The 17,480-nt window shown below is 33.3% G+C and overlaps 2 protein-coding genes across 4 annotated transcripts; both read right to left on the bottom strand.

Annotated features, from left to right (window-relative positions):
• Positions 1 to 441: 441 nt before the first annotated feature.
• On the bottom strand, positions 442 to 4,633 carry LOC101207270 (protein ALTERED PHOSPHATE STARVATION RESPONSE 1). Its single transcript, XM_011651003.2, has 5 exons — positions 4,285 to 4,633; positions 3,120 to 4,113; positions 2,572 to 2,795; positions 1,724 to 1,947; positions 442 to 1,630 (listed from the first exon to the last, which is right to left on the bottom strand). Exons 2-5 carry the CDS (start codon positions 3,994 to 3,996, stop codon positions 787 to 789), a joined length of 2,169 nt encoding a protein of 722 aa, XP_011649305.1. The 5' UTR covers positions 3,997 to 4,113; positions 4,285 to 4,633; the 3' UTR covers positions 442 to 786.
• Positions 4,634 to 8,751: 4,118 nt separating this feature from the next.
• Positions 8,752 to 12,448, bottom strand: LOC101221640 (probable protein phosphatase 2C 60). Of its 3 annotated transcripts, none has more exons than XM_011651001.2 (5): positions 12,124 to 12,448; positions 11,217 to 11,661; positions 10,508 to 10,875; positions 10,171 to 10,407; positions 8,752 to 9,485 (listed from the first exon to the last, which is right to left on the bottom strand). In XM_011651001.2, the coding sequence occupies exons 2-5, from the start codon at positions 11,533 to 11,535 to the stop codon at positions 9,216 to 9,218; spliced, it is 1,194 nt and encodes a 397-aa protein (XP_011649303.1). In that variant the 5' UTR covers positions 11,536 to 11,661; positions 12,124 to 12,448; the 3' UTR covers positions 8,752 to 9,215. The 3 variants fall into 3 exon arrangements, with proteins under 3 accessions (XP_011649303.1, XP_004147052.1, XP_031736974.1); XM_004147004.3 differs by having other exon boundaries at positions 11,217 to 11,574; positions 12,124 to 12,439; XM_031881114.1 differs by lacking the exon at positions 12,124 to 12,448 and adding an exon at positions 11,771 to 11,789 and having other exon boundaries at positions 11,217 to 11,574.
• Between the last annotated feature and the right edge of the window lie 5,032 nt (positions 12,449 to 17,480).

Raw genomic sequence — 17,480 nt, 5'->3', positions numbered from 1 at the left:
GACCAGATATTTTGTGGTAAGAATGGTCCACCTTCCAAATGCCTTCATATAATCCTTTGTTGGAAGACAAGTATCAGGTGGCGACCATTGGCTTGCAGGGCATTCTCGAGATACTTGAGCCATTTTTCAGCTTGCATTACATAGAGGGGATATTATGATGAAAGAAGTCTACAAAAAGTATACAGGAAAAGAGAAATTTTAAGAGCTTTTAACAACCACGTGAATATCTTTTGTTTTTTTGCTAGTTTCAGACTCTGTTTTCACGTGCCCCACCACAATAATGGAATCAAACCGCATACATGAAGACAAAGCTTTGCAACTGCCATTGATGGTGCCTCGAGTTTCAGAACTGCAAGCAAACATCACAGATCAAACAACTCACTGCTGTGAGATTTGCATTCTAAATTTCTCCAGAGGGAGTGAGAAGGCCAATTGGTTTGTGGGAAACTGAAAAGGTTAAAATGGAGCTGTTCAACCATTAAATTTAGGTCTCAAGCTTCTTTGTTTTTCAGGTACATTGAAGCTACTTACAATAATTGCCCACTTAAAATCTCCAAATCTACATTTCTTTGGTTTCTTCCCAATAATATGTAGAAAAAAAGCCAATAAATTGACATCTGCAACAAAATTGTGGGCAATGAAAGCATGTAACAAAAATCTTAACAAATTTCTAAGAGGAGATGCTAGAATAAAAATACAAATTGCAATGTCTCAGCGAGCTGCTTCGACAAATTATAATTTACAGAACTCTGAGTAAACCGACCACTTTTTTGGTATTGTCCTTCATTATCTGCCAACATTTTCTTCAGTTTGTGAGGAGCCCTCAATATAGTTTATGTTTTCAGATTTATTGGCATTCTCACTGTAATTCACAAGGTGGTCGTACATTTTTTGGGACGCCTTGGAGAACTCGGATAACGATTCAAAAACTGTAGAAAACCCTGTTTGGATTCCATTTAATGTAATCCTTTGAGCTTCTTGAATGCAGTTGTTGTGTTTTTCCTTCTCCAAATCAAGCTTCTTTTTGAACAAGTCCAGCTGATCTTTCTTTTCGGTTAAGTACTCGTTCTGATTTTCCACTTCCAACTCTGATTTCGTCTCGGTAAAGTTGAACTCAAAGAACTTGTTCTCTGTTTTCTGTAATGACAAGATCCTTCGGTCAAGTTCCTTTCCGAGACTTTCGACTCTTCTCTTTTGGTGTTGCTCCTCCATCTGTATATCTGATAGAGCTTTCATATCTTTTGCAAAACTTTTCAATGCAAAGGCAACTGGTTTATCAGGTAACTTTTCCATGGAAGATAGCCAATTGTGGCAGATTGAAAGCAATGGAGGTCCGTGCAGCCCATACGGCACAGCTGATGCTCGACCCCGAGAGTAGAACTCAACCTCAGGCACTACGAACTTGGTCAGCCATCCATGGAGAGCTTCAACGTAAGCCTTTTGTGATTCAACATATTTTGAAAAACACGAACGCCAGTTTTGGAGCTCAGCCCCAAGCTGAAGAGTTGCAAGACGATGAGATTCGTTACAGAACTTCAGATAGGAATGACAGGAATAAGTCTTCACTTCAAGAATTATCTTTTTCTGGGTTTCATGAACTTCCAACATGATTTTCCATGATCTTGTTAAGCTGCAAAACGGTTCGGGAAGAAAATCTAAGTGACAAACTCACAACATTACCTAGATTATTTTCATCAGAAATACAGGCATCTTCCACTTTTACCCTTTTAATAGCTCAATAATCTGAGGTTGTAGCTCGTCGTCTCTTAGTTTCTCAATTCTTGTCGAGATCGATTCTGCACTCCGTATGGCAACCAAGATCCTGGCATATAAATCCTTTACTGCAACTCGAGTTTTATCGGTACTAACTCCATTATCCCCTTTAACGTCTTGGTTCCTTAGTCGCGAGCACCTTTTCTCATACAGTTTGCGCATGCTGTCCCCAGCCTAGGTATAACAATAAGAATAACAATCACAGCACATTAGGAAGAATCACAAAGTTGTATGTCGACAATTTACCTTCCTAAATGCAAAACAATGTAAAATTCGGTCTAATAATCTCCCGGGCAACATTTTAAATTCAATTAGAGAAATCTATAATGAAGTACCAAGCTATCAAGTCAAGAAAGATCAAAGTTTTATTCTTTTCAATTAGCTAAAAAATGTAACGAGTTGCAGCAACAGCACGAGAACAACTAATCAGATCCTGTTAACCGTTCTCGAGTAGTTGAAGTGGCTTAAGATTTTGAAATGTTATAAATAACTCAAAACAATAAGGTTTAGGATAAAGAAAGCTAAGATCAAAATTAAATATCAGCCGTAAGAAAATGTTATTGCAAGGTAATAGCCATGTGAGTGTGTTTTTATTTTCTATCCTATATGACAATCTACATGATTTTCAAATCTGGATGGACTAACAAGAGTCTCAATAAGATATAAAGTAGAAAATGATGTGTTCTTATTTTCTATCCTAACTGTAACATGTTTAATAATGTTGCCCTCTCATACTATGATGTTCTTCCCTGCATTATGGTAATCTTTCAAGAAAAGAAACAGCTTGAGGATCTTCACCTTGACCTCTTCGTAGAGCTTCTTCTCCCAAGCATATAATCGTCCAAGAGTCGAAGAATGACTTCCTGAGTCCATTACATCGTAATCATCAAACAGCTCATTCTTAAACTCTGTCCATGCTGGAGAACCTTTTGAACTCGATGCTACTAGACTTTTACATGATGAAGGCTTGCCCGAAACAGAACGGTGCCAGGTAATCGCTTGGATGAGTTTCGTCGAGTTTTCTGCAGTAAAATGAACTAATTTACTTCAATAACAAGAGGAGTATCATTAACTTTAAGCCATGAAAGTCTGTATTTGCTACTAATCACATAGCTATAGAGCATAGCCCTCATATCCAATGAACTTAAACCAAATTTCAGATAACTAAAAATGTAATGAACATTCATCATAAAGCTTGAACAATTCACATTATTAGATACAAAAACCAAATTCTGTAGTCTACAAGGAAACAAAGTTCTCATAAATTTAAACAACCCATGCATGTCTAGTAGAACAAACTTGAGAGCTTAATGAATGAAGCAAATGAAGATATATGAATGGCCCACCTTTAATTTCTTCTAAACCAGATTGAAGTTGAATTTTGTTAGCCTCTAACATCCTAGAAATATCAACTCCAGAATCATAAGCCCTGATAAAATAATCCTCAACGTCTTGTAATGCTTCCAAAAGCTCCCTTCCTTCAACTGGTGTATCAATGACTGTTAGCCCTTTCTGCTTAAATTGACCCTCATCTTCCTTGTCTCCAACTTTAATCACTTCAACTCCATTCCTCTGCTCTCTAAAAGCTCCAACATTTTCCTCCTCAGCAACAGCCACAACTCTCTGGTTTCCATCTTCTTTCTCTACCTCGGCTTCTTCCAACTCTGGAATTCCTTCTTCCTCCCTCACCATCCTGAGCTCATCCTCGCGATATTCGCCGACGACATCAGTCCTCATTGACTCAAATGGATTGAAGAAATCCCATCCAAACTCCCTTTGAGGGGATGGCATTGGGGGTGGCATTTGCATGTAGAAATAAGGAGGAACTTGTTCGATCCTCTCCTCTTCTACTGATTCTTCTTCTCTTTCTTCAATGGAGGATTGTGAAGAGGTTGAAGAAGAAGAAATACAAGAAGGGCAGGTGGCTATGGTTTCATGAGTGGAATCAGAAGGCATTTGCTGAAGAAACATTGGATTGGTTATAACTTTTTCAGAAGGAGGAGAGGGAGGAGGGAATGTAATGAGGAAAGGAGAAGGAGATGAATGGCGAGCTACAAAGAGTTTAATGGCAGCTGAAACAGCATATAAAGCTTGACAATATTTACAATGTGCTTCTGCAAGAGCATACCTTCTCTCAACAGCTAACTTTAAATGGCGTTTTCTTTCTCTACAAATGGAAACTACTTCTTCTTCCTCCTCTAACTTTGAGGCAACACAACCCATTTTTTTCTTTGTTGGCCAAAGCTAAAGCAGCTTCTTCTTCTTTTTCTTCTTTTTTCTTCTTCTTCTTCTTCTTCCTCTTCTTCTTCTTTTCTTTTTCTTCTTCCTTTAATCAAATGCCTGAAATTGAAAAAGATAGTTTATTTTTTTCCCCCTTCTTGTATTATTCTTTACTGATAAAAAGGAAGGTGAGTTTTTGCTGTTAAAAGAGAAGGATTTTCGTTTGTTTTTCACTTGGGTTCAGAAAAATAAAGTGTAAAAATGCAGCCTTTTGAGAAAAATACCACCGACCCATTTCATCTTCTTGCAAGTAAAATGGTGGGATTGCTTAAAACAAATAACTTTCAAGAAGGTCCCTGATTGAAGGAGGTAATAACAATCCTCTCCAGCCAAAAACCCCTGTTTATCAAAGAAAAACAAAAACTCTTCTTTAGAAGTTTTTTAGAAACTCGAGGGAGTTACAAGAAAACCCTTGTGATATTGGGCTAAGAAATGAAGAACAAAGCTGATGGAGAGAAAGAGAGAGAGAGAGAGAGAGAAGCATAGGCAAGGAAGAAGGTAGGGGCTCGAGAAAGAGAGAGAGAGAGAGAGAGAGAGTGAGGTCTGTTCTGCAAAAATTTGTACTCCATTAATTGGCGTGTTAATGTTAAACAGTTTGAAATAGGAAAAAAATTCAGAACTTGGTTTAACTGGTTTTTACTTTACATATTAGAATTTCTTTTTTGTTTTTACTTTATTTGCCAATATCTTAGCATTGATTAATGGGTTGAAACTGTTTCATTCTCTCTCTTTCTCTATAAAAAGATGAGTCAAACTTAGTAAAAAGTGACCAAAAACACAGAGAGATGGAGTAGGAGATTTTTGTTGTTTTGTATGTGGTGGTAATGTTGTTTTTTTGTAGTGTTTGGAATGTTGAGATTAAATAAAAAAAGGTATAGTTGTTGTCTTTTTTTATCAACTAAAACACTACATAACATAACAAGCTTAGGCTTAGGGTTTTGGTTTTGTGTTTGGAGAATCCACAAAATCACAACTGTCACTTTCTTTCTAGCTTAACACACAATCACTTGCCTCCTTCCTGGAGAATGCTCTACTTTTCTTTCTATTTTTCTCTTTTTATTTTACCATTCTATGTTTCTAATTGTTCACAATAGAATTTTGTGATGCAAACATGTATTCAAATACTAAACTAGTTTTGAGTGATTGTTTTAAAATTCCTCTCAATTTTGTCTTAATTGTGTATGTCTATTGTCTTTTTGGAAATTGTGAATATCTCTCTCCATTTCACCTAAATTAGGTACTAATCTCTTATGGTTGGGTACTAAACAAGGTATGTCATTTGGCACAAAAGAAAACAAGTATGAAAAAGCAACAATGTTAATAATATTGAGGAAAAATATCTGTTTAATTAATTTAAACTGCAAAATTTTATTGGTAGATGACTATAAAAATTAAACTAATAATTTTAACGATTTAAACTCTAATATTTCAAAAATAGATCAATTTATACTCTCTGTTCTCTGTTAGCTTTTATTTGGACAAATAATGTGTGCGACTTGTAATTTTATCAATTAAACCCTTAAACTTTTATAAGTGAACGAACCAATTTGAACTTTCAATTAAGATTTCTTTTAAAGATAGTTAGTATGCAATTCTAATAGTCCATTTGAATTTAAATTGATTAACTTTTAATAGATCAAAGGTTTAATTGAACGGTGTGTATCACATGAGTAACTCATGTGGTGAATTGAGACCACTTGATATTAGAAGTTAACTTTGCGTGTAGGCAACGTTGTTTGTTCTACTATCGACTCGAGATTTATTCATGGGTAGACTTTCTTAGATTTTGTCTATAGGCTTCCTCTATAGTTTTCCAAGAATTGACTCACTATCCATTATTCCATAGGGCCTTTTTTAATAGGAAAAAGTCTTATGTTTCCATCAAAATCACTTGGCTTCCCCTCTTCCACTGTCCATGCTCCATTTCCCACCTATGCTATGCTCCCTCGACACATGCCTACCACGCTTCATGCTTGTGGTGTTTCGCTATATGGTCTTTGTCAATAGTGTCATTTTCTTGTTGGCTATATCAACCGGTTGTCTTAATGATGAGTTCAACTAGATCGTGGATTAGAAACAAATGTAATTAAATGAGACAACAAGTAGGTTACATGTTTCATTGCGCGAAGATATGAATTGTAAATGGTGGGGATCACTCTGGATATGCAAAAGTTCCTTTTTGATAGGCACTCCATGCTTTACCAACGCTCATGAAAACCTAATCGGTTGATCCTCCCATCTAATCAAATGTGTATATAATAAGGTTGTCTTCACAACATTCTTCCTTTTATGTTGTAGTAAGGTTGAGTAGTTCGCTTGAGTAACTCAACCACCCCTTAGTCTAATGCTCATGAGGCGCAACATAACCTTCACAATGTTAGTGGACCAAATAAGGCATATCTTGTGATTTGCACTCACCGTTTGAAACACTCAAAAGTTTGAATTGAAGATCACTTATCACAAGTGCCGATAGTTGTTGTTTAACCTACTTATTAATTTTTAATTTAGTTTGTTTTGACTTTTTTTTACTAAAAAAATCTAGATATATAGTTTATTTAATACTTTTAATTCTCATAGTCTCTGCCATTAATCAATATTATAAAGAAAAGTTCATAAACAATTAATTAGACAAAAACTTGATAAGGATCTCTACTTTTAGTTCTTTGTTCCCTCAAGTCTATTTACTTAATCCCTAAGCTCCTATCACATAGCTTCCAATAATTTGTCTAAAGCCTAAAAAAACGAGTAAAATACAATTTTGTTAGGGTTTAAAAAGTGACTAAATGTCTTGGGTTTTTTTTTCTTATTTACAAATTTGCCCACAAGGTATTATAGTTTATCACGTCATTTAATAGAAAAATATTTTGAAAATTGTTCATTAAAATTTAAAAGTTGTTCGGTTTAAAATTATTCTATTTTCTAAAAACATATTTAAACACGTGAATGTGTTATTCAAAATAAATGAATTTTCTTAATTGACAAGTCAAAAAATTTTGTATCTATGAATGACTCAGCTAATTTATCTATATCTCAACTAATCTCATAAAACAATCTACTAACCTTACAACATTTATGTTAAGGAAACTCATATACTATTAAATCTTAGATAGACGACCACCGTAAATTAAACTCACGACCTCTTACCCATTTAAATTTTATTAATAGTAAGCTGAGCTTTTTATGTTTCAAGAAACAAACGATAGACATACAAATTCATGCATTTTGTTTTTTCCGTGAATAAAAACATATATTATTGGAGAATGAGGAACATCAATGGTCTGAATATGCCATACTCACATGCCTAAATATGCTAATAGAACAACAATTGAAGACAAACTTGTCAACAAATTCAACATCTTTTTTTTAATGTGAAGCCTTAATTGAAATTTTCTAATGCATTACCAATGAACTTGGGAATTCAAAAGATTAAAGACCAAACATTGTGTGTGTGTATATATTAAAAAGAAGAATCTAACATATGTGAAGAATGAGAATTTAAACCTTAAATCCAAAGAGAAGCATGTGCAAATTACAACTATTCTCATGTTAGTCACTGTACTCACACTTCTAAAATAAAACAACAGTTGAAGACAAACTTTTCTGTTAACAAATTTCAATATTTTTTTAATGCAATTGCTTAATTAAAATTTCAAAAGACAAAAGGATGAAATTCTCAAATTGATTAAAAGAGTAACCTCCCCTCTATGTATATTAAATCCTATTTTGGTATATACATTTGGTGTCTTGTTCATTTTAGTTCATAAACTTTTAAAACGTTTGTGTTTTGCCTTGAACTTTTGAAAAAAAATAACACTTTGGTCATTGTTGTTAGGATTTCATAATGTGACTTCTATATTTGGATGATTAGACTTTAGATTTAAGTATGTTGATTAAGTTTTTGCGTTGCCGTTAAAGATTTGTAGAACAAGTTAACAAAATTTCTAATACATTAACAAGTGAACCAAAAATCATAAAAAGTAACTTTTTTTTGAAGTTAAAAAACTAAATCAGAGGTTTTAAAAAGTCTGAAGAAACAAAGTGGAACAAAATAAAATGTGAGAGACCTCTTTTGTTTGAACTTACCTCCACCAAATACAATTTATTGAACATAAGTTTGTAGGTTGATTCCACCCAATCCAAAATGAACTACTGAAGAAAAAGAGCACACAAATCTATCCCATCTTAACTTTAGAGGGATAGAGGGTTGTGACTGAGTGCAGTGGGTGGGGTGGGGTGGGGGCAGTGAGAAATGTGCCATTTTACTTGGGGGTGTAAATAGAAATGACAATTATAAGAAGACAACCATTCACTATACTTTCTTACATAGGGACCTTCAATTTTTCTGTCTGGATTATTGTGTTTTATGCTCTTACTGACCAATCTGACAAACTCAGATTAAAGCTTCCCCCGCCCTATATTCCATAACCATACTATATTCCTACATATTCCTATTTCTTCTTTTCTCCATTCCTCATCTAATCCATATCCCATGCCCTATTGATTCTTCATTCTTTCATGAAATCCTTCTGTTACTCATGCCTAAACTGCAAAGATAGGAGAATATGGAATAAACCTTTGAAAGACGTATTTGACAGGTATTCGACGCATTCATGAGTGTTGTGTATGAAGATGGTATCTGTATTCATCCGATGAGTTTCAGCATCTACCGGAAATTAGAAGGGAGAGAATGGAGGAAAATAACAATCAATCATTCAAGTGGCTTCATAAATAAGCAAAGATGTAATAACACATTAGGCAGTTCAGCATGAATTGACACAGATCAAAACAAGCAAAACTGAATTTCCATAGTCATCATACATACAATTTACAAGAGCTAAGTAGTGAGCAAAATGGGTAAAAGATAAAAAAAAATAATAATGGGAAGGATGTGAAATATGCCAAGGAATTAGCTACAATTACAGGCAACTTGAAGCTGTCTACTTCAGTTGCTTTGGTTTGGACAGAAAGCTGAAGCTTCTTTCTTTCTTTCTTTCTTTCTTTCTTTCTTTCTTTCTTTCTTTTTTCTTCTTTTTGAGTTAAGAGTTACAAAGTATAGTAAAAGGATTGATGCCTGGCTCCATTTTATCTCTGTTGGAAGCTACCTTGTATTCACATATGAGAACAATACAACAGACAAACAAACATGAGATGATATAGCCAAATCAGGCCATGCCAGTGTCTGATGGTGTGGTGCAGGGGGCCAATGAGTTTGGACGTAAGTTAACTCCACCCCCTCGCACTGATAGGCTTGCACATTTTGTAGAGCTAGCTCGGCTCACAAGGTTTGAGTCGAGAAAAACAACAATCACTGTGATGTCATCGTGGAAATGTCGCCGTACCCCCCGGTCAATCTTCTTCAAATCTGAGTATCTCATTTCTCTCTTCTTTGCTGCCTCTTGTAGTGCTGCTTTCACCAGCCTCCTTGCACTTCCCTGCAATGAGAGATTATTCAAATGAAAGTTTGAGTTTCTTTATCATCTCTCCTTTCCTAACACTATGTATGAAAACAAGACGTTTGACGACCTCTCTCTTTAGGAAAAATATTGATTTAAAAAACTTTAAATAAAACGAAATATAAGCATCATATAAGCCAACACAAAAAGGAAAACGCAAAAGAATCTAGAACCATTGTGGCAGGTTGCTCTTAATGAACAGAAAACATGCTGAATCTATTTTTCAATCAACTAGAACAAGATGTAAAATCTGGTTTCGAGAAGGCTATACTACATTTTCCAAAACACGAGAGAGGATAATGAAGAACAAATTTAGATCATCGATCTAAGCTGCTTAAGGTTGCTAAGATTGTGTTTGAGTAGTAACCAAAAACATGAACATGTTGCAAGGACCCTGCCGAGAGTCACAATATATTGACAAGATCACAAAATACAAAGTTCAGAACAATTCGAGAGGGTGGGCTCTCCCACTCTGACACTATCACCAGCACAATACAAAACATAGCCCATTCAAAACACAACCACATGCACAATGTAGAAAATATAGGAAGTATCAGGTGGCCAAATTTCTTTTGTCCATTTTCTTTTCCAAATAAAACTAGTTGATCATTCAAGAAAGTGATAGCATCTTATTCTCTAATTTTAGCTGGTAGAAAAATCTTACATTACGTGGATGGTTTTGGACAATATCAACAGCTTCCTGATTGCTAAGGTGTTCCCAGAGCCCATCTGAAGCAAATATAATAAATTGATCCTGTGGCTGCAATTGGAGCACTGAAATAGATGGTTCGGCGCTCAGTATGGGCTTTTTGATAGGTTCACGAAGGCGAAACTTAGCATAAAGAGGCTCTCGGTTAAACTCAGCTCTCTTTAAATAGACATCGCCAATAGATCGAGAAACCTGAGAAAGAAAATGCGCTTAACACGGTTAAAAACATATTTCAGCCACATCAAAAGACAAAGAATGTGCATTTTCAATATTAATGCATCAAATAACTTACCTGTATAAGGCCCTTAACGCGCCATACATTATGCTTCAAGACTACAATATGTGGATCATCAGGATGCAGGGCACGGAGCTCCTGCCTCACAGACTCTATAGAAGCATTATGCTCAGCTGACAACTGAACGGACAAAACTTCCCCTGTCGCCTTTACAACTCTCCCTAAAACAGCTCGTGAATCGCCAAGGTTGGCAATGTAAAGGGTTCCAGCACAAATTACACCAACAAGGCAGCAAGATCCAACAGCTGCAATTTGTGGCCTCATTGACCATTGTTTTGAAACTTGAGCAATGACCCCCTCTTCAGTAGCTTGAAATGCCTTCCGTATGACATCCACTGACATGGATTGTTGCTCTGAAGTAAACCCTAAAATTTAGGAAACAAATCATGAGCACTCTAGAACCCAAGTTTTATGAACGATTAAAAGCAAACTTGAATTATGAAACAAATCCAACTTATAAGAGATGGGAATCTGCTTTTTAGAAAACTATAAACAAGTGAAAGCACTATGAAGTACGAGCATAATATTCTTCAGTTTTTCAAACTAAAATCCAACTGTATTGAATCTGAATTTCACCTTTCATCCCTTTCTAGATGCATAATCCACTTGCAAACCAACTCCAATCAACTTGTTAAGTAATCAAGCATATGGGAAATAAATAATTGAACAAACAGGATATGGGAGATCAAAGTTTTCAGTTCCTTACTTTTAAGATGCTGGAAAAGGTGATCATTTACATAACGAGATGTCTCGGGCCCTCCATGCCCATCATACACACCAACAAAAGTACCATACGGCCCGGCCTCGTGCAAGCTCAAATTGCCTGACTCCATCTGGCTTTGATCCTCAAGTAAATTGTTAGCCTGAACTACAGCCATTGAAAACTCACCATTGGCATGCTGCCCACTATCTTTGTACCATAGGAGACCATCCTGTCGACCACCAGCATCGGAACCTTTGTGTACATGTCGATCCGACCTCGGTCGAAAACAAGCTCTCAGAAAGTTCATCAACTCTGAGAACATCCCTCATCTCACCCAAACAACCCTCCAAAATATCCGCATCTGAATACAAGGAACAAAATCAATTTAAACTCAATGAATTCAGTTTCTTCAGCTGTTCTGATGTTTAAAATCACAGAATCATACACCCTACAAAAACAACCAATAAGAATAAGAACATCAAATAAAAAACATAGACAGATGAATATGGATTTTGCCAATCAAAACGAGAGAGCCATGAGAAATAGGTAAAGCATACAGTTAATTTCAATTGGGAAAATCTGAAACCGGTTCTGTTTCCTGTTTAAACAAAACTCATGTAGAATATGGCCGGTAACAGTGGAAAAAGTCAGATTGGGGGAGGGGGAAGAATTAAGAGGTCAAAGGCGATTTTTCTTCAACAATTCCTTAGTCAGCCTAATATCCATCCACAGAAGTCTACGTCTTCACATTGAAACACAAGACTTAAACCCATCACAGATTCCAAGGAAGGAAAAAGAAGATAAATTTGAAAAATTCAACATCCTCATCAACAAATTCAACAAACCCATATGGAAAAAACTGAAAAGAAAGTGGACCCAGATGAAGAAAAAACCAAAAAAGAGAGCTTACAGCAGTTAACACATCAATGGAAGCTCCCATAAATGAGCAAAAGCTGAAGAAGAGAAACAAGATGAAGGGGATCTCTGAAGTTGCACAAAAGATCAAAGTGGGTCGTCTGAAAGCACTTAGATCTGTGGATCCATGAAAGAATTAGAGATGAAACAGAAGTGGGTTTGGTTTGGATTAAGAGATATGTTATGATGAAGTTGATGTTGAAGAAGAGAGAGTGGAAAATTGAAAAGAAGAAAAGGGTCGATTGAAAAAAGGAAGAATAAGAGAAGTGAAAACCCCTATTTCTTTCTTTCTTTGTCTTTCTTTTTCTCTCTCCCTCTGTGAAAGGCAGACAAGCCCCATAAAAGACCAACAATGGAGAGCTTGAAGCCAGCAAAGCAGAGGTCCAGCAATGGGGTCCACGCCACTATGCTACACACAGAAACAGAGAGTCAAAGAAACTTAATAATAATAAATAATAATAATACATTACCATCAATTTTCAAATGATAACTTAAACGTCGGTATTACACACAAAAAGAAAATCCATACAAACAATGGTAAATTTCATACACCTCCAAACCAAAAAAAAGAAACTTTTTGCTTAAAAAAACAATCTTTATTCCTTTTTTTCTAAAAAAAAAAGAAGAAAACTTTTAGTTATTATAGGTAGTCCATGTTGTTCTTTTAGGTGATCTAGTTTCCCTACTCTCAATTTTGTTATATTTTCAAGGTTGAGCTATCTTATGTTATTAACTTTGAGGTCATATGCTTGAGTTGTAAAAAGGGACTTTTTAATATGTAATATGAGCAATTAAAAGTTAATGATTCCTCTTGATCACACGATTACGTGCATGAGTAGATTTGAGTGGCTAGTGGAAGAATGTTCCTTATGATTAGGTTAAGCATGTTGTTGTGTGGAAAACGTTCTATAACTTTTTGCTCACTTGCTAGAGTCTTAAGCGTTGGTATTGGTTACATGTTTTCCTTTCTTGTCCGTTTATGTGAGATGAGTTTGAATCTACGGAGCATGTGTTATTTGAATTTAGTCAGGCTCCAACTTGAAATCATATTTGAGTTCAACATTCATACACCAGAGTTTGGATGAGAGAAAGATTTTGCTCTTGCTTTTGTTTTCGAGTGTGGGTTAATTACCAGGGGAGATCACAATGAGGTAGGTTTACCATCAAAACATTGTTTTATTTTACTGGTTCGTAGGTGTGATTTTGGTTTGTTGAATATGATGTGCCTTTTTAGGTTCTACATTTTTTACACACACGATAATTTTGAAAGTTCCGTTGTAATTCCTATTAAAGATTTAGGAGTCTTTAGTCATGTATGGGAATGTGTCATATAAAGACAAGAAAGTTACTAGAGACCTGGAATTACATTTATATTATTTGACGAGTTTTTTGATGTCAAGGTTACGTTCTAATATTTTCAATTCAAAATATGGATAAAGTGAAAACATTCAAAGTTTTTCTTTTTAAAAAAATTACATTATTGGAATCACATCATCCAAAAATATAATTTAATCTGTCAACCATTAATCTAAAAACATAAAATAGAATATGAATCTCCTACCAAATATGTCCTCAGTCTCTCGATGTCATCATGATAAATAAAATTTTTCATTTTGCAAAAATACAAGCATCCATTTAGAGGAAAAAAAAAAAAGTTTTGTGATAAACCACAAGTTTCCATAAATGCAATACTCATTAGAAGGGCTTTCAAAGTTTCAGAGGAATATTTTCTAAATTTAATCCAGGGATGATGTAGATGTATATATTTGCTAGGTTATATACTTTTAAAACCATAAATTACATTCATTTTTGAATCTAACGAGTATATCTAATGCACTTTATATTTAATATATCAATCAACTAACATACTATATAAAATTTATCATCTATACAACTGATAAATCATGACTTATCTATTATTCGTACATTTATAATGAATATTATTTTGTTTTGACTTGACGTTATTCTCATTTAATTAGCATGATGTTGATGGTTTTAATTTAGGTTTTGGTTTTAGTTGTATTATAACTCTAAATTTCTAATATGATACCCATGATATACCAATACAAAGTGTATCGATTAATTTGTTATATTTTCGAATATTGATAGTACATAACACATATTACAGTTAAAAGCTTTTTATATATGTATATATTGTTATTTTCTTGTAACCGCGCCTTAAAATCGGAAAGGTATTTTCAAACATACAACCACAAAACAGTTGAAAAATAAAGAATAGTCCTAAGGAAGGCTCAATTTAGCCCACACAATATTAATATCAATCTATATAGTCATGAAATCAAGTGATGAAGAAATGTCTAGACATAGCATTAAAATGTTGAAACCTATATGCTAGCCTTTCAATTAACCAATAATTATGCTATTTCACTCTCTATTGTGATTTGACTTTTTTTTTTCTTTTCCAATTTATTTGGTTTTAAATTTCTAAAGAAGCAACGGTCCTATGTAATTGCTAAGGACATATAACAATATCAGAGTAATTTTATACATCTTTAGTCTTCATTTACCTTTACTAGTTGAAAGACATGTGCATGTGACTATAATTTTTCATGACATAAAGTTTCACCACATAATTTTAATTTTGTTTAGTATTTATTGTATTTAATAATTTGTAGACGTATAATTAATATGAAAGGAAAATGTGAATTTTTAAAAATAGTAGATAATAAGCTTGAAGAATTGAACTAAAATATGTAGCATGTTGAATTTGGAATTTTGGGTGGGAAGAATATGTAATGCTCATAGAAAGGTGTATACAATGATAATAGGGACATAATTTTGAAATTTTGGCCTTTAGGTAGAAAACAAAAATTAGTTTAAGATTTGGATTTAAAAGTTTAAGAACTGTTCAATTTCCAATCACAAAAAACAAATTACTAAGAAGTGTTGATAATATAACTTCGTCCATTTTTGTGATGACAAAAAGAAGGCCAATGTCTTCATCATCTATCTTTAATATTCATTGCAAAAATATGAATTGGAAAAATTCTATTGTAAATTGTCCATTTCCATTCATAAAATTATTCTACATGACGATTACAACTTTTTATATACAATAACGGTAGTGATTGAAGATCAACCCTGATTGACTTCAAATAATTGAGTACATGTCAATTACTGTTTAGGGAAGTCCATTTTCACGTTATAGTATCAATATATATTAGCTATCATTCGTACCATATATTATTTCAATATGTTGATTTCATCCGTTGGGTTTCAATCTGTTGTCTTTCATCAAATATGTATTATTGTGCTAAAACGAGTATATCTCAATTGACATATAATATGTGTTAGCGATTAAAGGTATGTTGTTATTATTATTGATATAAAAGTTGAGTTCATTGACTAACACATTATGTGGTAAATACTATTCTACTTCTTTGATTTGGTATTGTGCACTTCAAACTACACATTTTTGTTCCATGCAATAATCTTAAAATATCTATTTTAGTTTACAAACATCCTTTTAATCATTTTTAATATCCAAAAATATCATTTTTCTAAAATATAAGAATGAAAATAAAAAAGTTTGAGAAATTGTAAAAGTGATAAAATTAATAAAATATTTACAAAATATAATAAAATTTTAGATTTTATCAATAATAGAGATAACTATCAATTTTTATTAGTATATGTTAGTATCACATCCATAGAAATATTGTTAGAATCTTCCGTTAATAAAATCTAAAATTCTATTATATTTTATAAATATTTTAGTTTATTATAATATATAAAACTTCTCACCTGTTCTTTATTTATTTATTTACTGTTGTTTTCTCAAATTTAAGATATATTTTTTTCAAAAAAATATTTTTCTTAAAAAAAGAAAAAGATATATTTCAATCTTTTTTAAGTCGTCACATCAAATAATAAAGTTGTAATAGAAGAGTAAATTAGACGTTTGAAAAATGTAGATTATTGAAAATTTTGTTCGAATTTATGTTTTATTTTGAAAAAAAGATGTATAGAAATAAAATATAACTTAAGTTGGATTGTAATCAATATTATTTTAGAATGCAAAATAATCTATATATACTACATAAGTTTGCTTCAAGTTATGAATGAATGGCACCTCCATCTAATTCAATACTATATATACACTTGAGAATGTTTTGTTTAACTAACCATTTTAGTTGTCATAGTCTTTTTATTATTTAAATCAACTTTATTTTATTATGGTATTTAATATCTTTGACGGTTGATTTAGTATCCTTGTAAGTATGTGAGACTCCATCTTGCTGAGCTCTTTCCAGTGAACTCCTTTTCATTGGAATAGCTTAGGCTCCCGACCCTAAGCTTGAGAAGAATTTCTTAAGTAACGGATAAGAATATGCTCTCAATCTAACTATGTGCCTCAGGCTCTCCCTAAAACAAAATAATATGACTATGCACTATTGACACTTTCAAGAAAGAACTTCAGTAGAATGAATTGTTGTATGCTAAGTTGAAAACTTTCTTTTTCAAACATTTGCATAGTAAAATAATGTTTGTTATCTCTCAATAAAAGTTCTCGTAAAATAATATATTGCAACAATCCTAGCAAAAAAAAAATGTTGTGGACTTGAATAGTGCATGGAGAAAAGATGGAAATATCTCCAACCAAATTCGAAAAAACATCAAACGAGAAAAGTAACCTGAAGAGAATACAAATAAGATTAAATCATAGAAGGAAATGAATATTTTACATATATAACATTCTTTGAGACAACATCTTTAGTGACAACATTGAAACTGTTGGAAGAGAACCATATATATAAATATCCAATAATAACATTCTAACATCATGCTCATAAGTAATAGATGGCTATTATGGAGGAAGAGTTATTCCAAATGACAATCTTCTCTTTGAAAATAGAGGAAGTTGATGGGACATAAAAAAAAAATGGAATCGTAAACCCTTCCATATAAGAGCACGAAAACGACAGATTATAAAATCTTGTCAAATGAACAAAAGAGAAAACACTCGATTGAGGAGCTAAATCCCTATTGTGAACAAGTCTTTACCTACCAATGCTGTGATTAATAGAAATAATTTGAGATTAAAATAAAACAACCAAAAGAAGGAAATACATGAGTTTCCGTGGAAAACTCCAAGCTCGAGACAAATCACAGTAAACAGTATAGAAATTCACCATATTAAAATTCATTACGATCACATCAAATTTTCTATTAAATTTTAATTACAATGGGGTACTTCATTGAAGCTTTTGCAATGCTTACATCGTTTTTCAATCCCCATGATAATACAAAAGAGAATCTAACTAAAGTTTCAACGTACTCAAATTTAAAAGTGGATATATCTGACACAATTTGAAATCAAAGCCATAAATT

Source organism: Cucumis sativus, chromosome 2 (genome assembly GCF_000004075.3).
Source record: "Cucumis sativus cultivar 9930 chromosome 2, Cucumber_9930_V3, whole genome shotgun sequence".
Taxonomy (NCBI): Eukaryota; Viridiplantae; Streptophyta; class Magnoliopsida; order Cucurbitales; family Cucurbitaceae; genus Cucumis; species Cucumis sativus.
This window is presented reverse-complemented; position numbering and strand designations above follow the sequence as displayed.